At 35.4% G+C, this 23,915-nt stretch overlaps 1 protein-coding gene and 2 pseudogenes across 1 annotated transcript; all 3 read left to right on the top strand.

Moving 5' to 3' along the window:
* The first annotated feature begins 3,967 nt into the window (after positions 1-3,967).
* On the top strand, positions 3,968-15,625 carry LOC107030442 (G-type lectin S-receptor-like serine/threonine-protein kinase LECRK1). Its single transcript, XM_027912001.1, has 7 exons — positions 3,968-5,143; positions 5,238-5,351; positions 5,442-5,983; positions 6,177-6,332; positions 7,661-9,235; positions 9,345-9,403; positions 14,816-15,625. The coding sequence occupies exons 1-7, from the start codon at positions 4,031-4,033 to the stop codon at positions 15,469-15,471; spliced, it is 4,215 nt and encodes a 1,404-aa protein (XP_027767802.1). The 5' UTR covers positions 3,968-4,030; the 3' UTR covers positions 15,472-15,625.
* A 533-nt stretch (positions 15,626-16,158) lies between these two features.
* On the top strand, positions 16,159-18,774 carry LOC107030439 (annotated as a pseudogene).
* Positions 18,775-20,129: 1,355 nt separating this feature from the next.
* On the top strand, positions 20,130-22,682 carry LOC107030438 (annotated as a pseudogene).
* The last annotated feature ends 1,233 nt before the right edge of the window (positions 22,683-23,915 follow it).

The raw sequence follows: 23,915 nt of genomic DNA, 5'->3' as shown, positions 1-23,915 counted from the left end.
TATATATATATATATATATATATATATATATATATATATATAAAGTTTAAAGGTGGCAGAAGATGCCCATTTATTAAAAGATTTTGCAGCAATACATAGTATTTGCTTATATGTAGAAATTAATTAAGCGATTGACTTATGGACTTTTGGGCACAAAAGATGCGACATTTGAAAAAAAAGAAAACTTTCACGTACAGCCATTTAAAAAAAAATTAATTACTTTTCATAGCTATAATTTGATAATTACAATTTGTAGCTACATGCTATATGGAGGAGAAGGTGAGTGAGACTGGGAGAGAGAGGAGAGAGGAGAGAGGCGAGAGAGAGGGGGAAAAGAGTGGGAGAAAGGTGCATTGTATATGTATATTGGTTAGATAATTGTATATTCTACATATGTCTTTGTATATATGATAAGAGAGATTGGAGAGGGAGGAGAGAGGTCAGCGTGACTAGGAGAGGGAGAAGAGTGGCGAGCGAATCGAGAGAGGGAGGAGAGAGTGAGAGAGAGAGAGAGAGGGAAGAGAGTGAGAGAGAGCTGAATTGTATATGTATATGATTGTATATTATACATATACATTTGTATAAATGGCAAGCGAGACTGGGAGAGGGAGGAGAGAGGCGAGCGAGAATGAGAGAGGGAGGAGAGAGGTGAATTGTATATGTATATAGGTTAAATAATTGTATATTATACATATATATTGTATATTTTGGGGAATTATACAATACAAACGTGACTAATTATACAAACTCGAAGTCAGTCCACGTAATTAATGTATATGTTAGTCGCGTGTGATAATTATAGCAAACTATAACTATGATGAGTAATTAAATAATATAAGTTTGCTTTATTACGTAATCCCCCCCCCCCCCAAAAAAAAAAAAAAAACAAACAAAAAAACTAGTATTTGGAGAAAGTTGAAAAGGTTACACATAAAACTCTTGAACTTGACAATATAATTTATTTTAGCCCAAATTAGTGTAAACTAGTATATGGATATTTAAAATCTCCTTAATATTTTTTAAGTGATTTTAATCCATCCTAAAATTAAGTCACGTCACCACCATATTGAAAATTATTTAAATTTTGAGTTTTTTAATTCTTTTTTTTTATTTCTTTTTATTTATACAATTTTAGAAAATGCAAAAAACTAGAAAAATTTGAAAATTAATCCAAGATTATAAAAGTAAAAATAAAATCAGAACTCTACATATCCAAAACTAGAAAGCATAGAAATTTTTAAACATATTATCAAAATAAATAATAGTACAATTTAAAAAACTAATTTGAGATGAAGAAATTATACAAATTTTATAAAAAATCAACAAATTCTTTTATAAGTAAGATCCTGAAGCAATAATAAAGTTGTTGGCCTTTTCATTTCTTTTGTTCATCACTTTTAAGAATAAACAGGAATAATTTGAAATGAAGGAATGTGGGGTAGGTTGTGGCTGAGGGGCGGGGGCCGATGGTGATGGGGTGTGAGGAAGAAAAAAGGGTGGGGCTATTAATGGATAAGGTGGTGGATGGTGGGACGTGAAAAAGATAAATCCTTATTGGTTGATTTTGAAGGTATTTGAAATACTATATATTTCGATATAAATATAATTTGACCAATTATATATATTGTAATTTTTCGATCGAACATTCTGATATTACCATAGCTCCTCTCGTATATGAGCTTTGAGTAGTCGATCTCAAATAAAGGAGAAAAGCTTGCAATAAATTGAGAAATGTTAAAGGAATCATATTATGATATTTTCTTTAGGTAACTGTGAGAAAGAAGCAAAGCAATCAATCATTAGCTATCAATGCAAACAACAAGTTGAAGCACTTCTCCACCACTTGTATAAATAAGAGGGTGTTTGGATTAAGTCAATTTTTAATTTTCGAAAGTGTTTGACAAAATAAAAATAATTTAAGAGTAGATTAAAAAATAACTAAAGAAAGTTTGAAATAGTTTGACCAGGATAAAAATAACTTAAAATAAGTTAAAAATCAAAAGTAGGACTCTCCTGTTTTTTATTTTTGACTTAAAAATTACTTTTTCTTTTTAAGTCAATCCAAAATAAGCTCTAAGAGCATTTGATCAATTGAACGATATTTTGGTACATTCTGCGTATCTTTAGTTTAAGATCATAACATTTGAAAAAATTCTTTACTTTCTTAAAACTTTGTGTCAAGTTAAAACAGACAAACAAATTGAAACGAAGAGAGCATAATTTTTTTTTTTTTTAATAATTACATAAAACTATAAACAAGTTTATAAAAAGCTATAAAAACCAAATTCATAGAAGGATAACAAGATGTCAAATACTATATAGGTGGAAACATCATATGAATTGAGAGCATTGTTGAATCCATCCCATTTTTTAGTCAACTTTAGCTATTCAATTGGTACAAGCAATTGTTAAAAAGAAATAGTAATTGGAGTTGAAAAGAAAAGATTTGGTAGTTGGCAAATTGGTAAGATTTGCAACCATTTTTGACTTTGCTATATTTACCTATGTCATTAGTGACATAAGCATGGTTTTATCCTTCTATAAATAGAGCATTCTTGCTCATTTGTAGAGCACACCAAGTTAGAGAGAAAAATCATTTTGAGAGCAAAGTGAGGTATTCCATAGACTATACAAGAAAATAGTCTGTGAAGAAAAATAGAGTGTGAGCGATATTTTAGTAAGACGGAAACCAAAAGAGTGTTGTTCCTTTTGAGTGTGTAGTAGTCACTTTGAGTATTGTATTCGTGACTACACAGTGTAAAATTCCTTACTATAGTAATATCAATTGCTCCTCTTAGTCCGTGGTTTTTTCCCTTACTCAGAAGGGTTTCCACGTAAAATTCTTGGTGTCATTTTTTTCCCATTTTATTTTCATTACTTTTACCATATATATTTTTGTGCTTGTCCGCGTTTTCCCAACAAGCATCACTTCTTGATGGAACTGACAAAAGTATTACACATTTTTGTTGCATTTTTCTTCTTGTTCTTTTCTATTAACTCTCAATGTCATCCTTTAGACCCTCTTCATCCTCATGAAATTAACAAAATTAGAGTCATTATAAAAAAAATGGGTATATGCTCATATTGTATCAGCATGAGCATATGGCGGCTTGATGAATATGATGGAAATTTAAATTTTCAGAAATGTGAATCTGTTAGAATGGATTGATAACAATCACTTATGCTTGATTCTTGGAATTTAGAATCAATTTTAGATTATTTTTCCTAATAAAGCTTAACATCCAATTATTTTTCTTAATAGGTGCAACTGACAACTTTTGCAATGTATCACACATAATGTATTTGGATGAAATTTATGTATCCCGATAATTTTTATTTTAATAAATTTTTATAAAATAGGAAAAAGTAAAGATATAATATAATTTAGATTTTATACTATAGGATTTACGTAAGTTATTAGTATTATTATCGTTAAAGGTCTTCAGAAGATGCCATTTATTTAAAGAATTTTGAAACAATAGTATTTGCTTATATGTGGAAACTAATTGAGCAATTGACTTGATTTTGAACATGTTCAAAATACTATATGTTTCGATATAAAGTACAATGAACACTCTGACACCCGATTATGATGTTCTCTCAATGCAAACAAGTAGTTGAAGCACTAGTCTACCACTTGTACAAATAAGATTAGTATAATATTTGTTGACTTTTCTATAAAATATTGTCAACAGGGTGTAAAAATAATTTGTTAAATGCATTTCTCGTGATCCAACAAATTTTATATAACCACTACAGAATCGAAAAGAGAAGAAAAATATATAAAATATTTGGTACATTCTGCGTATCTTTAATTTAAGATTATAACATTTAATTTTTTTTTTTTTCTTAAACTCTGAATCAAGTCAAACAAACCAAATAAATTGAAACAGAGAAGTATATAAAATTGTTTTTTTTTTTTAAATGATAATTATGTAGAACTGTAAACAAGTTTATAAAGTGCTATAAAACCAAGATAGCTATATATATAGGTGGAAACATCATATGAATTGAGAGCATCACTTCTTTGATGGAACTGATAAAAGTATTACACATTTCTTTTGCATTTTTCTTCTTGTTCTTTTCAATTAATTGTCAAGGTCATCCTCTAGACCCTCTTAATCCTGATGAAATCAACAAAATTAGAGTCATTATCCAAAAATCCAACCTTTCCAATGTAACATTTTATTATGTAGATCTTGATGAACCAGAAAAGAATGATGTCCTGCATTGGCTTTCAAATCATAAGTTACACAATGCCTCTTTTCCTTATCGTCAAGCCAGGGTAGTAGTTCGCGCTAATGGTGAGTCATGTGAACTCACACTAGACTTGGCTACTAGCTCTATCATATCACAAAAATTGTACTCAGGTCATGGATTTCCTCCTTTTACTTCCAATGAAGCTATACAGTCTAGCATCCTGCCATTGAGTTATCCTAAATTTCAAGAATCGATTTCACGGAGGGGCTTGAATATATCTGAAGTCAGCTGCATACCACTATCAGTTGGATGGTTTGGTCAGGCAAAGACCATTAGAGTTCTTAGTCTTCCATGTTTTTATAGCGGAGGGACTACTAACATTTGGGCAAGGCCTATTGAAGGAATCACTATACTAGTAGATGTTGAATCAATGAAGATCATCGAGTATTTGGATAGATTCAGGACCCCCTTGCCTGAAGCAAAAGATGCTGATTTCAATTCGTCGAGCCAGGGATCAGTTACTTGCAATGAAACTGGATCCTCCAGGATAAACATCCATGGTCATGAAGTTAGTTGGGCTAATTGGAAACTTCACGTTGGATTCAATACTAGAGCAGGGATGATCATATCTACAGCTTCTATATTTGATGCTGTGAGAAATGAATATCGACATGTGCTTTATAGAGGTCATGCCTCTGAGATATTCGTGCCTTACATGGATCCTACGTTTGAATGGTACTACAGGACATTTTTTGATATTGGTGAATATGGTTTTGGGAGAGCGGCTAGTACCCTTGTCAAGTCGTTGGACTGTCCAAACAATGCAGTGTATATGGATGGTTACATGGCTGATTCAGAAAGTCAAGTAGTACAAGTCCCTCGAGCTATTTGCATTTTTGAACGATATGCTGGTGATGCTGCATGGAGGCATACAGAAAACGAAGTACGTGGGAACATTTATAAGCCTTCTAAACTGAAAATTTCTCTACTTAGTTGTGATCACTCTATTGACATAATTAACTATATGGCTTTTGTAGAACACCAAGGGACAGAAAGAAGTTAACTTGGTGATCAGAATGGTAGCAACAGTTGGAAATTATGACTATATACTTGATTGGGAGTTCAAACAAAGTGGATCCATTAAAGTTGGAGTAAGAATTTATAAGATACTATATATTAGCTAGTCAATCATTTTCACTTTAATCTTCTGTCTTATATTGTTCCTTTTTTCGTTGGACAAGGCAAGTCTAACAGGGATTATGGAGATGAAGGCTGTGAAATACACGAACAATGAACAAATAAACCAGGATGTTTACGGTACCCTTGTGGCAGAAAACACAATTGCAGTGAACCATGATCATTTCCTTATGTACCGCATTGATCTTGATGTGGATGGTAGTGAAAATTCATTCTTGAAAGCCAAACTGAAAACTACAAGAGTGAAAGATCAGAAAATGTCACCAAGGAAGAGTTATTGGAGTGTTATTAAAGAAACAATGAAAACAGAATCTGAAGGCAGGACACAAATTGGGATTGAAGCAGCTGAATTGTTGTTTGTTAATACTGAAAAAAAGAGTAAAATTGGAAATGAAGTAGGTTATAAGCTAATTCCAAGTAGACCAACAATGTCTTTGTTAACAGATGATGATTATCCTCAAATTAGAGCAGCTTATACTAAGTATCAACTGTGGGTGACTCCTTACAACAAGTCAGAGAGATGGGCTGCTGGATTTTATGCTGATAGAAGTCATGGTGATGATGGTCTCACAGTCTGGAGTGGAAGGTAAAATCATCTCTTGTTCTAGCTACACGTAGCAGTTCATAAAAAAGATCGAAAAAATAGTAAACTGAAGAATAAGATAAGTGGTTACACAATCTGGTCATCTAAAGATAACTGCACGTACTATCGTTAAAATATGGGATTACTAACCTGAAAACTACTTGCTACTAATAGTATAAAAATTGAATGTATGCAGGAATAGATCAATTGAAAAGAAGGATATTGTGCTATGGTACACACTTGGATTCCATCATGTACCTTGCCAAGAAGATTATCCTATAATGCCAACACTCTATGATGCTTTTGAGCTCCGTCCAACAAATTTCTTTGAAAGAAACCCATTGTTGGACTAGTGCGTTGCACATGTATTTCTATGCTAATTTAATAATATTCACGTATATGTGCGATGAGTTACCAAATTAGCATCAACAAATTCTTCTCCAAATTGTTCTCTTGGTGCAGCATCAAGTTTTCTCAAGTTAAAGTTTGAATTACTGCTACAAAAGTCACTCAACTACTGCTATTTCCCCAACAAGTCACTTAACCAATTCAAGTTATATTTCCGATAGATACTCTTGTCCCGAAATTTTCTTAAAGCTATATTTAAGAATGGTTGAGTGACTTATTGATTAAAAAACAAAGTTGATTGATTTGTATGTTATAAAACAAAGTTGTCTGACTTTGTGACTCATGAGATATATAAAAATTGTGTTAGTTGAAAGAGCATTTGATCAATGACTTTTCATCAGGCTGTCAAGGTTGACTGAGTCTTCTATAATACTCTCATTGATAAAGATCACTTTCATAAATTTAACTCATGTATTTACTAAAGTCATGATCAAAAGATTTTTCAACAAAACTTGGAGTATTAGAAGACTTGCAGTTTCCAGGAAAAGACTTGGTTGGAAAACTTCATCATCATTAGAAAGATATTCAACTTATTTTCTCCCTCCGTTTTAATTCGTTTGTCTTACTTTTCTTTTTAGTCCATTACAACAAGAAAAAAGTATGTTTCCCTTTTCTTTTTTTCTGCAATTCTTTGCTTTTAGCTTTTCACTTGACATGTTTAAGACCACACGATTCAAAAATCTTTTTTACTTTTCTTAACTCTGTGTCAAAGTCGAAAAAGTATAAAAGAAGAAGACTAGTCAGGTGCATGCATATAAAGAAGAAGACTAGTACTAATTTTGGTCTAACTCCCAATTTACATGGTGCATATAATCTTCCTGTCATTTTCATGACTTGGCTTACCACAATCCATATAGACTATTTCTAGATAATGTAATCCGTTTGTTCAAGTGACGGACTTTCCTTTTTAATCCGTTCCAAAAGAATGTTATCTTTCAATAGTAAGAAGAATTTAACTTTCAAATTTTTCTTTTACCGATAGTAAAATGATTTATAGTCATATAAATATCTAAGATTTGTTTTAGACCACAAATTTCAATAATCTTCATATTTTCTTAAATTTCGTGTTGGTCAAATGGTGTCACATAAATTGAGGTAGACACATAATAATATTGCAAAACAAATGAAAAGAATTCCATACATTCTAGTGACCTCATAATCATAGCCTTGTGCATTATATAATATGCAAGTCTTTGAATAATGGCCTTTTGACTAAAAGATTTTTATTCTCCATTTATATATCTAAGTTATAAAATCTCAAAAAGAATAAAGTATTTTCCATAAGATTCCAACAATTCATTGTGTAAAAATGGTTTCTTTGAAAATCCTGTTATGGTTTGTCTCAATTTATGTTACATTTATTAGCTCTTTCTGTCAAGAAACTACAAATATTGTCCCTCTTGGTTCCAATCTCACAGCTGGAACTGAATCTTCACACTGGCTTTCATCCTCTGGAGATTTTGCTTTTGGTTTCTACCATCTTAACACTACTGGACTCTTCCTTGTTGGCATATGGTTTGATAAAATCCTCGATAGACCTCTCGTTTGGTCAGCCAATCGCGATGATCCAGTTCATGCTGGATCAAAGGTTAATCTGACGTTGAGTGGACGCCTCGTGTTGACAGATACTAATGGTAGAGAGTTTGTTTTGTACAATGGCACAGGCACTAGTCATGCTGCTATGCAAGACGATGGAAATTTCGTCCTGAAAAATTCATCCTCAGGTGTCTTGTGGGAAAGCTTTGATTTTCCAACAGATACAATTTTGCCTGGTCAACATCTTGATATGGGGCAGGCGCTGTTTTCCAGTGCCAATGGGACAGTAGATTACTCGACGGGGAAGTATAGACTAGAGGTGCAGAAGAGCGATGGGAATGTCGTCTTGTCTGCATATAGAACTGCTGATATTGGCTACTGGAATTCTATAACTGCAAACAATAATAATGTAAGACTCGTCTTCGACAACAACAGTGATACTTTGTTCATTACAAACGGAAGCTCAATCATATCCAACATGACATTGACAGCGAACTTGGCTGATTCAGTTCGAGATTATTACCACAGAGCTATGATCACTGATAAAGGAGATTTCCAACAGCTCTTCCACAGAAAAGTAAATGGGAGCGGTTGGAATATTGCGATGCAAGTTATCGTGAAGCCTTGTATTGTGAATAACATTTGTGGTGTATATGGCTTTTGCCAATCACCTGATAATAAGGAAGTCAATTGTAGTTGCTTGCCAGGCTATTCTCCAAGGGATCAGTACAATCCATCTAAAGGATGTTATCCGAATGAAATGAAAGATTATTGTGATCCGAATTCTTCCCTTTCGGATGTCTACGTTGAAAGGATCTCTAATACTGATTTCCCTAATAGGATGTATTCTGAACTAGAAAGGGTATTTGAAACTACAGAGGAGCTTTGCAGGCAGGAAGTGTTGAATGATTGTCTTTGTGAGGCAGCTGTGTTTAATGATTCAACATGTTTCAAGAAGAGGATGCCAATACAGAATGCCAGAAGTATTAATCCTGATACAAATAACATGGTTGCGTTTCTTAAAATTAGCAACTCTTCGAAAACTCAAAGCAAAAAGCACCCTGTATCAAAGGGTGTTTTGGTAGCAGGTGTGACAGTATGTTCAGTACTCGCTCCGCTTTTTGCAGCAATTGCTATATATTATCACCCCTTTGTGAAGAAATATAGAGATGCCAAAACCCCTCCTAAAAGAAAGGCAATTGAGATGAATTTAAGGGCATTTTCGTTCCAGCAGCTGCACGAAGCTACCAACGGTTTCAAGAATAAATTAGGCCAAGGAGCTTCTGGTGCTGTTTATAGCGGATTTCTCAAGTTAGAGGATGAAGAAGTTGAAGTTGCTGTGAAGAAATTAGGAAATGGAATTGAACAAGGTGATGACAAAGAATTTTTGGCAGAAGTAAGGGTGATAGGCCTAACACATCACCAAAAACCTGGTACATTTGTTAGGCTTCTGCAATGAAAAAAGCAACAGGCTTGTTGTTTATGATATCAAGAAGCTTAAGCTTCGAAACAATGGCAATCACAAACAACAAGAACTAAGGCTGAAATAGTGAAGATGATTTTGTAGAATGCAAAAGCTTAACTTGATCTTATGCATTAGTAGAGTATATATAGATTACATAGAAGCATCTAGATGATTAAAGAATGTAACTAACTACACACATTGAAAACATGTGATAACTAACTTCCTAACTAACTCTCTAACTAACTTTCATAACTAACTAAACTAACTACTTGTACAATGCAATGCTAATATTCAATACCCCCCCTCAAGTTGGGGGTGAGGACAACACTGCCAACTTGTCAAGAATAGAAGAATGTTTGATCCCTGTTAAGGCCTTTGTCAATATATCAGCCAACTGATCTTGTGTGGAAATGTGATGTAATGAGATAAGTCCTTGTTGTAGAACATGTCTCACAAAATGACAATCTACCTCAATGTGCTTGGTTCTTTCGTGAAAAACAGGATTCTTGGCTATGTGTAAGGCAGATTGGCTGTCACAAAAAACTGAGATAGGCTTTGGATAAGGAACATCCAATTCAGTAAGCAATCGACTAAGCCAAACTAGTTCACCAACTACTTTCCTGAGTGATCTGTATTCAGCCTCTGCTGATGATAGGGAGATGGTTTCTTGCTTCTTTGATTTCCAGCTAATTGGACTGCCACCAAGTAAAACAATGAATCCACTCACAGATTTTCTGAAATCTGGACAGGAAGCCCAATCTGAATCACAGTAGCCTTTTAGAGAAAAATCAGCATCTTTGGACAAAAATAAACCCAATGTAGGATCAGTTTTCAAATATCTCAGAAGGTGAAGAGCAGCTTGTAAGTGTGGCTCTCTAGGGTCCTGCATGAACTGGCTTAAGTGCTGTACACTAAAAGCAATATCCAACCTTGTATTTGTAAGGAAGTTAAGTTTTCCAACTAATTTTCTATAGTAAGTACTGTCACTCAGAACTGAACCCTCCTTAGCTCTTAGTTTTGTATTTGGATCAAGAGGGGAAGATAAGGAAGTCATATTTAGACAATCATACTCCTTTAACAAATCAAGTACAAATTTTCTCTGTGAGATAATGATTCCCTGAGCTGTGTGAAGCACCTCCATCCCCAAGAAATAATGAAGCAATCCCAAATCCTTGATTTTGAACTTGTTGTGTAGATAAACTTTCAGGTCTGCTATCTCATCAACATCAGTTCCTGTAAGGACTATATCATCAACATACACAGCCACATAGACTGCTGAGCTTAATGTCTTCTTGTAGAAAAGAGAATAATCATACATGGAGTGAGCATATCCCCTAGAACATAAGGCTTCAGTGAGCTTAGCATACCATTGTCTGCTGGCCTGCTTGAGTCCATAAAGGGACTTGTTTAATTTGCATACCAAATTAGGAGATTGGACTGCAAGTCCAGGTGGTACTTCCATGTACACTTCCTCATGTAAATCACCATGAAGGAAGGCATTATTTATATCCAATTGATACATAGTCCAACCTTGTTTTACTGCTGTGATCAATAATGCCCACTACAGGGGAGAAGGTCTCAGTATAATCAATGTCTGCTTGTTGTGTGTAACCTTTTACCACAAGTCTTGCCTTGAGTCTTTCTATTGTACCATCTGCTTTGTGCTTTACCTTGTATACCCACCTGCAGCCTATAGCTTTCTTTCCAAGAGGAAGTGGAACTAAATCCCAAGTGTGATTTAAGTGTAGTGCATCAAACTCTTGTGTCATGGCAGCCTGCCATGCAGGATCAATGACAGCTTCTTCATATGAAGTTGGTTCCCTGTCAATGCAAACATTTCTAACAATATCTTGACTAGCAGGAATTAGAGCACTATGAGCCAGGTGGTGGTGATTAGAGAAAAGGACCTGAAGAGAAGGGGTGGTGTTTGAAGTTGGAGAAACAGGTGGCTTAAGTAGAGGTATAGAGTGAACATAGTCATTCATATGTTTTGGAAGTTTGTGACATCTTGTGGATCTTCTAGGTTGGTTAACAAGTAATGGTGCAGGAGATATAGAAGGGGAAGGTACAGTGAGGTTAGGTGACAAGTCACAAGCAGCATTAGGACCATTTGAGCTATTTAGATTGTCTTGTGTGCCATCCTTATTAAAATCATCTAAAATATCAATGAAGTGAGGTGATTGCAAAAATGAAAAAGGTGAATCAGTTGTATTTGAAGAAGAATCACTAAAAGGAAAAACATTTTCATGAAAAATAACATCTCTGGACACATGTATCTTGCCTGTGGACATATTTAGAACTTTGTATCCTTTTGTCTCATGAGGATATCCAATGAATATGTGAGGAGTAGTTCTTGGCTCAAACTTAGCTCTATGAGGTATAGGGACTGTATGGTAACAAAGGCATCCAAAACTTCTCATGTGTGAATAAAGAGGTTTTCTGAAATATAGAACTTCATATAGACATTTTTGGTTCAAAACAGTGGATGGGAGCCTATTTATTATATATGTTGCACAAAGAATGCATTCTCCCCAGTATTTGACAGGTAATTTGGATTGAAATAGTAAGGCTCTAGCAGTCTCAAGAAGGTGTTTGTGTTTTCTTTCTACCACACCATTTTGTTGAGGTGTATAAGGACAAGTTTTCTGGTGAACTATACCTTTTGTTTTAAAAAAATTTGCAGCTTCTGTATTGACAAATTCCAAACCATTATCTGTTCTGATTCTCTTAACAGTGACTTCAAATTGGTTTTCTATCATGGTAATAAAGTTCTTGAGTGTTTGTAAAGCATTACTCTTGGTACTTAATAATTGAGTCCAAGTAGCTCTACTAAAATCATCTACAATGGTCATGAAGTACTTAAAATGGTTATATGTTGGTGTACTGTAAGGCCCCCACAGATCAACATGAAGTAGTTCAAAAATGTGTGATGTTAGGGTGGTTCTTGGTTTAAAAGGGAGTCTTTCTTGTCTTGCCATAGGACAAATGGAACACATAAAAGGCTGTTTGGCTGAAAACTCTACAGGAATAGAGGAAATTTTCCTCATTTTGACAAAAGGTACATGTCCCAATCTGTTATGCCACACAACATCTACATGATTTTTAGCACATGGTTGAGTGTTGGAAATGCAAGATTTTGGACAGGAGACATGATTGATGCATCAAATGTTGAACATGAATATTTCTTATTGAGAATAGGGAGAGTACATTGCTTATCTAGAAAGTGAGTATACTGTATTTTGTTATAGGTATTACAAGAATTACATGAAAACATATTGCATTTTGAAGCATTGTAGGAACTCTTCAAACAACTTGGACACAGGAAATAGAGACCCTCTTCTGCACTACCAATCACCAGAGGCCTCTTCATTGAAGGGGCCTGCATGAAACAAAAATTTTTGGTGAAATTGATAGTGTATTCTGAGTGTGCAGTCAAAGTGTGAATAGAAATCAAGTTATATTTAAAAGATGGCACATACAAAACTTTGTCTAAATTGATCATGGGTCCTAGTGCTACACTACCAACCTGTGTCACCTTAACTTTGTATCCATTAGGTAAGGCAACTAACAAGGGATGTGGTAAAAGGGTGATGTTATGAAGTAGAGATATATTGAAGGTCATGTGGCTTGAGGCTCCTGAGTCCAGTATCCATAAGTCAGACTTGTTTTTGAAACATTTACATGACAGTTTTCCAAATTCAATAGAAGAAGTGCAAACTATGATACCTGCAAAATCAGTTGATGGTCCACTAGCAAGGTTTGGATTTGTATTAGATCCTTCATTCTCATTTTTCTTGTGGAACTGCTGAAGTATGCCTTGAACATGACCATATTGATCTTTGGTAAGGCTCACATTATACATTTCTTCATCTGTTCTCTTCCCAGGGGCAAAGTCTGGTGTGCAACTTGCATTTGCTACAACATTATTCCCAGGCTCCCTATTGTTCCTTTGGTTTCCCTTGCGAAAATTGTTAGGCCTTGGGATCGAATTGTTTCTCTGATTTGTATTTGAACCAGCTGGATATCCATGAAGTTGATAACACCTCTCAGCAAGATGACCAGTCATGTTGCAGTGAGTGCAAAATCTGTCCTTGTATTGAAGCTGAGAATGACCATATGAGTTATTAGGAGCATAATTTGTTTTGTAGGATGAAGGAGGCCTAATATTTCCAGTTGATGAAGAAGGTCTGATGTTCCCAGCTGATGAAGAATGCCTGATGTTTCCAGCATACAAAGCAGTAGATTCTGTATTAAAAGGGCCAGAAGGCTTAATTTCCCTTTGGTGTTCATCTTGAACTAGTAGAGAAAAAGCCTGAGCCATAGTTGGCAGTGGATTCATCATAAGTATACTTCCACGAATAACTGTGTACATCTCATTCAATCCCATGAGAAATTGGATTAATCTCCTATCTTGTTCTGCTTTGTGAGTAAGTGTTTTTGCTCCACAAATGCAGCTGCAAGTGCACTGAGCTTTGGCATTTAAGGTACTCATTTCCTCCCATAGCTTTTTCAGCTTGGTGTAGTAACCTGTAATGTCAAGAGATCCCTGCGACAACTCATTAATTTCTCGTTGGATCTGGTATAACTTCGCACCATTTGTCTGCTCATATCGATCCTCCAATTCCTTCCATAATTCTGCAGAATCCTGAACATACTCAACACTATCAGCAATTTCTTTAGACAGTGAATTCAGAATCCAAGAAGTAACAATGTTATCGCATCTCTCCCATTGTCTGTATGATGAATCATTTGATCGAGGACGTGGGCAATCCCCATTAACAAAGCCCAACTTGTTCTTCACTGAAAATGTTCTCAGAACACTACGCCTCCATGAACAAAAACCTACTCCAGTAAATTGAACTGGTACAAGCATTGCTCCGGGGTTATCAGATGGATGTATATAGTAAGGATGATTGGAATCAATCGTACTACTAGTAGGACCTCCAGATTGGCCAGAACTTGCAGTAGTATCTGCCATGGATGAACAGAAACAAAATCCAGAAAACAGAGAAGAAGAAGAAGAAAAGGAAAATTGCAAGAAGCAATTGCAGATCAGGCCACAATCAAAACCAGAAACGAAGAAGAAGAAGAAGAGGATTACAAGATGTAATCATACACAGAATGTCTCAGATCGAGCAAAGCTCTGATACCATATCAAGAAGCTTAAGCTTCGAAACAATGGCAATCACAAACAACAAGAACTAAGGCTGAAATAGTGAAGATGATTTTGTAGAATGCAAAAGCTTAACTTGATCTTATGCATTAGTAGAGTATATATAGATTACATAGAAACATCTAGATGATTAAAGAATGTAACTAACTACACACATTGAAAACATGTGATAACTAACTTCCTAACTAACTCTCTAACTAACTTTCATAACTAACTAAACTAACTACTTGTACAATGCAATGCTAATATTCAATATATGAATTAATGAAAAATGGGGCTGTGTCAAATATTATCTTTTGCGATGGACAAAAACCAAGATGGAAGCTAAGATGTGACATACTACTTGACATTGCCAGAGGCCTGTTATACTTGCATGAAGAGTGCGAGAACCAGATCATTCATTGCGACATTAAGCCACAAAATATCCTTCTTGACAAGAACAACATTGCAAAAATTGCTGATTTTGGTCTTGCAAAGCTTCTTATGAAAGACCAGACGCGAACAAACACGAATTTTAGAGGAACCATGGGTTATATGGCACCAGAATGGCTCAAAAACGTGCCCGTCACAACCAAAGTTGACATCTACAGCTTTGGTGTTTTGCTGCTTGAGATTATTTTCTGCCAAAGGCACATGGACTTGAACCCAATCAGCCAAGAAAATGAAGAGCTCGAGTTGATCTTAGTAGATTGGGTTCTTCATTGCGTGAGAAACGAGAAGCTGAGAGCTGTTGCTACTCTTGATGAAGAAATTATGTTACATTTTAACAATTTTGAGAGGATGACTATGGTTGGCCTATGGTGCTTGTGTCCTGAGCCGAATCTACGACCATCTGCAGCAAAGCTAGTTCAGATGTTGGAAGGAACTATAGAACTAGGTGTTCCTCCTATGGTTGATACAACTATATGAGTCATTTTCTGTATTATCTTGTAATTTTTTCAACAATTAAGTGTCCTTCTGTTTTATTAGTCATTAGACCTAGTTGAATTTCAGTGTTTTTTCTCATAATTCTCTGGTGCAAAAGTTTGTGTTGTTTCTCTCAAGTGAGCTACACTTTTCCTTCTGAAGAGTCTTCTTTAATGTCACTAATACTTGTGTTCAAGTCCGTGGTAATAAGCAATCACTTCATTCTCGAGCAGAAAATGGATCATCGATTAGTCCAATATTGGAGAAGCATTAGTATAAATTCTTATGCACGAAGCACTACGAATTATTTTGCATCTCCATGGTGTTTCTTAAAACTGCTAATGAACCGTTGTATCTTTGGTCATGAAGTCCTCTATCTTTAGTTAGAGTTTTACTTACTACGAAGCATGAAAAAGTTGTCAAAGCTCCAGTCAATGTGATTTTGGTAACATGTCAACATCAATCAGATGCTGAACTCCTTCCTCACATATTCATTGAGGGGAAAATGAACCAGGTATATGTATATATCATAAGTTGAATTTTCAATTCCGTCTTTCTATCTATAAACTTAAGACATCAAAATCAAATTCTCAACTCGTGTTGTTTTCAATCATTCTTTTCACCATTAATAATAGATAGACCGAAAAGGGCGTTATCATGACCAATTCTCTAGTCCAAAACTAGCTAATAGTCAAAGAGAGTTGTTTTAGAAAAAAAAACAAAGTTTAATTGTCAAAGTTGATGGCTTTGATAGTACAAACAATTTCTGGATAGATCAAGAAATTTAGTGAGCCAATGTGTATAAGAAATCATTTGTTAAACAAGGCCTTCTGATTTCATACAAGATGAGAATATCTCTTAATCTTCTTTCATTCCTCCTCCTAATCCTTCATCATCAGTCAAATGGTCAAAATAATCCAAATATTAGCATAGGTACTACTTTCACTGCTGGAGAAAATGGTTCTTTGTTATCCTTGTCCGGGGACTTTGCCTTCGGATTTTATCCTGTTTCAGATACCCTATTCCTAGTAGGAATTTGGTTCAAAAAACACCACTTGTCTGGTCAGCAAATCGCGACAGTCCAGCTGAAATCGGATCAACTATTAGTCTAACAGATGGTGGCCAGCTTGTGCTCAACTATGCTAATGGCACAGTTCAACAGATTAGCAATGGGACTGCAACTTTGGGAACCATGCAAGATGATGGAAATCTTGTCTTGAGAGATTCAAGTTCAAATAATGTTTGGGAAAGCTTTAAATCTCCTACTGATACACTTTTGCCAGGACAAACTTTATCATCAGCAGGAAAGCTCTATTCTAACTCTATTTCAGATGGGAATTTGAACTACTCGAAAGGGAAATTCATGCTAGGAATGCAATTTGATGGAAAATTGGTACTATCTGCGTATCGTTTTGGGGATGCAGGATATTGGCTGAGTAGTGAAGAGGATGAAGGAAACCGTGAAGTGAATTTAGTTTTCGACCAGAGGAATGCATCTTTGTACCTTGTGAAAGATAAAAATAACACAATTTATTCTTTTCCATCGAACGTGCCAACCCCAGTTGAAGACTACTACCACCGTGCAACTATAGACAGTTTTGGCAACTTCCAGCAGTATGCTTATCATAAGACTAATGGTAGAAATTGGATTAGAGTTTTCAAGATCCCTTCAGAGCCATGTATGGTTAATGCTGTTTGTGGGGCTTATGGACTGTGTAGCTCAAATGATAATGAAACTGTAAATTGTGACTGTCTTCCGGGGTATGTCTTCTTGGATCAAAGTAATCCTACCAAAGGTTGTCATCCAGAGACAATAATCAACTTCTGTGCAGATCATCTATCTACCGGAAATTTCACATTAGAGGCTATTCAGGATAGTGACATGCCTTACAATGAGGTTGGGGATTATGAAATTTATCGTGATGTTGACGAGGAGGAATGCAGGAAAGTTATCATGGAAGATTGTTCTGCCATGGCTGCTTCTCTAATCAATAGGGAATGTCACAAGAGGCGTACTCCTATACTCAACGCCCGTAGAACTTCTATGACCACGGGTAGCATTTCCTTCATCAAGGTGCCTATTAAGTCCGCTAAAGATGACATATCGACAAAAAAGAAATCCAACACAAGAGCCCATCTCACAGCTGGCCTTATAACTACCAGTTCACTTACTGTCCTATTTGGAGCCTTGGCTTTTTACTATCATCCTGCTCCTCGTAAACTTGTAAAACGAGAGTGGAATCCAAATTCATCAATAATAGGTATCAATTTCCGCGAGTTCACATACAAAGAGTTGCATGAAATAACTAATGGCTTCAGCAAGCAACTTGGAAAAGGAGCTTCTGCAAAAGTTTACTATGGGAATCTCAAGTTAAAGGATGTTCAAATAGAGATTGCGGTGAAGCTGATGAAAGACGTTGCAGAGCCAAGTGAGAAAGTATTCATGACAGAGCTAAAAATCATAGGCAGAACTCATCACAAGAATTTAGTAAAGCTATTAGGATTTTGAATTGAGGATAATCACTTCATTTTGGTTTACGAGTTGATGAAAAATGGAGCATTATCAGATTTTTTGTTCAAGGAAGAAATACTGCCTACTTGGAGTCACAGAACTGAAATGGCACTAGGAATTGCAAGAGGACTGCTTTATCTACATGAAGAATGTGATTCTCCAATCATCCACTGTGACATAAAGCCTTAGAATGTACTTCTTGACAGCAAATACAATGCCAAAATTTCAGATTTTGGGCTATCAAAACTCTTGAAGAAGGATCAAACTAGAACAGATACTTGCGCAAGAGGGACAGTGGGATATTTAGCACCAGAATGGCTAAAGAATGCTCCAATAACACCCAAGGTTGACATTTTTAGTTTTGGTGTAATGTTACTAGAGATCACATGTGGTAGAAGGCATATTGAGCTTAGCAGGGTAGAGGAAGAGAGTGAAGACGATGAAGGTGATGATTTATTGCTTGTAAATTGGGTTTCAGGCTGTGTGAGAAGTGGTAGAATTGACAAACTTGCAAGGAGTGATCCTGAAATATTGAATGATATTAAAAGACTTGAACGATTCGTAAAGGTGGGATTGTGGTGTGTCCATCCTGATCCAACTGTTAGACCTTCAATGAAAATGGTGATGCAAATGCTTGAAGGCATAACTGAGGTTGGAGTTCCTCCACTGTTGTATCAGTAAATGATTTGTTTAAATCATCAATAGGGAGTAGTATCGGAACAAGACGAAGAACTGGAAGGGAAAAGGCCTCCTTGGCATTGCAAACTGGAAGTGAATAATGAAAATTGTCAAAATGTTAATATTTAGTGCTTATTCTATTGTAAAATTATTGAAGTCTCAGAGTTTGATTGTTAAGTTTTTTCTTTTTTTGTATGAAGTGCTGAATTTGAATTGTTACTTTTGCTAGTTTATAATCTGTTCTTCAGTTTCTCCCTGGTCATGTTTGTTGTACCTTTATTTACCCTTGTGTTTGAGTGTTTCTTGTACTTTTCAGTTCAATGTTATCAAAAGCAAAAAGCACAAAGAAGCTTTAAAGTCCATAAGCTTTAACGAAAATGCACAAAGGGAGGAAAACATACAAATATGTACATACTTAGTCCAATATTAGTAATTATAAGCATGGATGAATGACAAGTATAGTGTTGCCTCTTATAAGAAGGTTCATTAACAAGAAAAAGTATACCTTGGAAACTCGATATGGGGCAGGTGCTGTTTTCCAGTGCCAATGGGACAGTAGATTACTTGACGGGGAAGTATAGACTAGAGATGCAGATGGATGGGAATGTGGTCTTGTCTGCATATAGAACTGCTGATTTTGGCTACTGGAATTCTATAACTGTAAACAATAATAATGTAAGACTGGTCTTTGAAAACATCAGTGATACTTTGTTCATTACAAATGGAAGCTCAATCATATCGAACATGACATTGACAGCGAACTTGGCTGATTCAGTTCGAGATTATTACCACAGAGCTATGATCACTGATAAAGGAGATTTCCAACAGCTCTTCCACAGAAAAGCAAATGGGAGCGGTTGCTTTTTCAGATGTTGGAAGGAACTATAGAATTAGGTGTTCCTCCTATGGTTGATACAACCATATGAGTCATTTTCTGTATTATCTTATAATTGTTCCAACAATAAAGTGTCATTCTGTTTTATTAGTCATTAGACCTGGTTATATTTCAGTGTTTTTCTCATAGTTCTCTGGTGCAAATTTCTTCTGTTTTTTTACTTGCATCCTTAATGTGTACATTATATGTACTTTTCCTTATGAAGAGTCTTCTTAAATGTCACTAATGCTTGTGTTGAAGTCCGCGGTAATAAGCAATCACTTTATTGCAGAAAATGGATCATCGGCTAATCCAATAAGCAATCACTTTGATTTCAATCATACTTTCCACCATTAATAATAGATAGACCACAATAGGCATTACCATGACCAACTCTCCAGTCCACCACTAGCTAATAGTCAAAGACCAAAGTTCAAGTGTCAAAGTTGATGGCTTTGATAGTGCAATTTTTGGTTAGAAATTGATACTCGAGTTATAGGTGCCCCGTTAAACATTTCAAAATTTAGTGAACCATTGTGTATATGAAATCATCTTACTTCCTGTTGTTTAGAACAAAGCCTTCTGATTTCATACAAGATGAGAATATCACTTAATCTTCTTTCATTCCTCCTCCTAATCCTTCATCATCGGTCAAATGGCCAAAATAATCCAAATATTAGCATAGGTACTACTTTCACTGCTGGAGAAAATGGTTCTTTGTTATCCTTGTCCAGGGACTTTGCCTTCGGATTTTATCCTATTTCAGATACTCTTTTCCTAGTTGGAATTTGGTTCAACAAAATCCAGGAAAGAACACTTGTCTGGTCAGCAAATCGCGACAGTCCAGCTGAAATAAGATCAACTATTAGTCTAACAAATGGTGGCCTGCTTGTGCTCAACTATGCTAATGGCACAGTTCAACAGATTAGCAATGGGACTGCAACTTTGGGAACCATGCAAGATGATGGAAATCTTGTCTTGAGAGACTCAAGTTCAAATAATGTTTGGGAAAGCTTTAAATTTCCCACGGATACACTTTTGCCAGGGCAAATTTTATTATCAGGAGGACAGCTCTATTCTAATTCCATTTCAGATGGGAATTCCAAGTACTCTAAAGGGAAATTCAGGCTAGACATGCAAGCTGATGGAAAATTGGTACTATCTGCTTATCATTTTGGGGACACAGGATATTGGCTCAATAGTCTAGATGATGAAGGAAACCGTGAAGTGAAATTAGTTTTCGACCAGAAGAATGCATCTTTGTACCTTGTGAAAGATAAAAATAACACAATTTTTTCTTTTCCATCGAACGTGCCAACCCCAGTTGAATACTACTACCACCGTGCATTTATAGACAGTTTTGGCAACTTCCAGCAGTATGCTCATCATAAGACTAATGATAGCAATTGGATTAGAGTTTGGAAGATCATTTCAGAGCCATGTATGGTTAATGTTGTTTGTGGGGCTTATGGATTGTGCAGCTCAAATGATAATGAAACAGTAAGTTGTGACTGTCTTCCAGGGTATGTCTTCTTGGATCCAAGTAATCCTACCAAAGGTTGTCATCTAGAGACAATAATTAACTTCTGTGCAGATCATTTATCTACTGGAAATTTCACAGTAGAGGCTATTCAGGACAGTGACATGCCTTACAATGAGGTTGGAGATTATGAAATTTATCGTGATGTCGACGAGGAGGGATGCAAGAAGGTTGTCATGGAAGATTGTTCTGCCATGGCTGCTTCTCTTATCAATAATGAATGTCACAAGAGGCGTACTCCTATACTCAACTCCCGTAGAACTTCTATGACCAAAGGTAGCATTTCCTTCATCAAGGTGCCTACTAAATCACCTAAAGAAGGCATACCCAACAAAAAAGAAATCCAATACAAGAGCCCATCTCACTGCTGGCCTTTTAACTACCAGTTCACTTGCTGTCCTATTTGGAGGCTTGGCTTTTTACTATCATCCTGCTCCTCTGAGACTTGGAAGACGAGAGTGGAATCCAAATTCATCAAGAATAGGTATCAATTTCCGCGAGTTCACATACAAAGAACTGCATGAAATTACAAATGGCTTCAGCAAACAACTTGGAAAAGGAGCTTCTGCAATAGTTTACTATGGTAATCTAAAGTTAAAGGATGTTCAAGTAGAGATTGCGGTGAAGGTGATGGAAGACGTAGCAGAACCAAGTGAAAACGTATTCATGACAGAGCTAAAAATCATAGGCAGAACTCATCACAAGAATTTGATAAAGCTATTAGGATTTTGCATTGAGTATAATCACTTCATTTTGGTTTACGAGTTGATGAAGAACGGAGCATTATCAGATTTTTTGTTCAAGGTAGAAGTACTGCCTACTTGGAGTCAAAGAACAGAAATGGCACTAGGAATTGCAAGAGGACTTCTTTACTTACATGAAGGATGTGATTCTCCAATAATTCACTGTGACATAAAGCCTCAGAATGTACTTCTTGACAGCAAATACAATGCCAAAATTTCAGATTTTGGGCTATCAAAACTCTTGCAAAAGGATCAAACAAGAACAGATACTTGCGCAAGAGGGACAGTGGGATATTTAGCACCAGAATGGCTAAAGAATACACCAATAACACCTAAAGTTGACATCTTTAGTTACGGTGTAATGTTACTAGAGATCACATGTGGTAGAAGACATATTGAGCTTAGCAGGGTAGAGGAAGAGAGCGAAGACGATGAAAGTGATGATGTAGTGCTTGTAAATTGGGTTTCAGGCTGTGTGAGAAGTGGTAGAATAGACAAACTTGCAAGGAGTGATGCTGAAGTATTTAATGATATTAAAAGATTTGAACGATTCGTCAAGGTGGGATTGTGGTGTGTCCATCCTGATCCAACTGTTAGACCTTCAATGAAAATAGTGTTGCAAATGCTTGAAGGCTTAACAGAAGTTGAAGTTCCTCCAATGTTTTATGACTAAATGATTGTTTAGAATCATCGACAGGGAGGAGCATCGCAACAAGACGAAAAACTGGAAGTGAATAATGAAAATTGTCATATTTAGTCTAAGTTTTAGAATTTGGGAGTTGTTACTTTTGCAAGTTTATAGTTTGTGCTTCAATTTCTCCCTTGTCATGTTTGTTGTTACTTTACTTACTCTGTTGTGTTGTGTATTTCTTGTTCTGATGCTATTGTAATGAACTCAACTCTATGTAACACTAACCAACTTCTCAACTAATTTAATTAGACTAGAGTTCAATTACAAGTCCGAAAAGTAAACGCAACAATGCAAATAGCAAAAACTCAAGCGGAAATGTAGAAATACTGAACGTAAGAACTAGGGAATTGATAGACCATAGAAGGGAGATTGATGAGAAGGTTAGACTCAACAATTTGCATAAGTTTAATTTTCTCTCACAAGTATTAATTAATCCGGATCCCATACATAGTCTCTTAATTCGGTGTTGGGCTGCTTTGCACATACTGGTCCTGACTCGTTTATAACAAAGCTTTAATGAAAAAAGGCACAATGGAAAGGAAAAAATACAACTACATACATACTTAGTCGAATAAGCTAGAAATGAAGGACAAGTATATGGAAAAATTGATTTTTTTTTACGATAAAGTGAAATATCAATTATTTAGTATTGTCTCTTAGAAGTTCATCGATAAGGAAAAACTATACCTTCGAACCTCGATGAGATGGAACAAAATCAGGTAAAATATTCCTTTAGGCCTAACAGAAAAATTGAAAAAAAAAGGGAGGGGGGGGGGTAGAAGTCATGCTGATGCCAAGAGTGACATCATCAAAGTTTTGAATTATTTAAAAGGGTCCCTCAAGTTTCAAAAAATGGTGACAAAAGTTAGATAAGTAATTTTAATGTCTCACAAAAACACAACTACTATGTAATATACATGTTTCCTTCATAAAATATCTCTAACTAAAGTATTTTCACCTAACTTAATAAATTAATTATATCCTCCATGATTTGTGAGGTTTTTAGGTAGCGTTTTATCATAAATTTTTATAAATTAGATTTTAAAATTTTATGTGTTGATTTCTGAAAGAAATTTTACTTCTTCTGATCAAACTTATATTCAAGTTTCAAAAATTAATACATAAAAAATATAATTTAAAATTCAACATCAAAATCTATAATCGAACGAGAGCCTGAATTCTATCTTTAAGGTGACAGGGAAATATCTATATGCTGTGCCATTATGATTAGTGAAAATGCAAATGCATGATTGCGTATCTAAAACCTTCTCGCATGCATATATTTATTACCACTAGATATAGTAACATTTCTATTGAATCATACTCTATTCGTTTCATATTAGTTGTTTACGTTAACTAAAAATAGTTATCTCAAATTATTTATTATTTACATAATTAAGACAAAAATT

Source organism: Solanum pennellii, chromosome 9, assembly GCF_001406875.1.
Source record: "Solanum pennellii chromosome 9, SPENNV200".
NCBI lineage: Eukaryota > Viridiplantae > Streptophyta > Magnoliopsida > Solanales > Solanaceae > Solanum > Solanum pennellii.
This window is presented reverse-complemented; position numbering and strand designations above follow the sequence as displayed.

Excerpts from the sequence above, each read along its gene's own strand:
- LOC107030442 (XM_027912001.1), top strand. The coding sequence starts at position 4,031 with ATGGAACTGATAAAAGTATTACACATTTCTTTTGCATTTTTCTTCTTG. Across the intron at positions 5,352-5,441 it reads GTGGATCCATTAAAGTTGGA|GCAAGTCTAACAGGGATTAT; the intron begins GTAAGAATTTAT and ends TCGTTGGACAAG. Across the intron at positions 9,236-9,344 it reads GTTTATAGCGGATTTCTCAA|CACCAAAAACCTGGTACATT; the intron begins GTTAGAGGATGA and ends GGCCTAACACAT.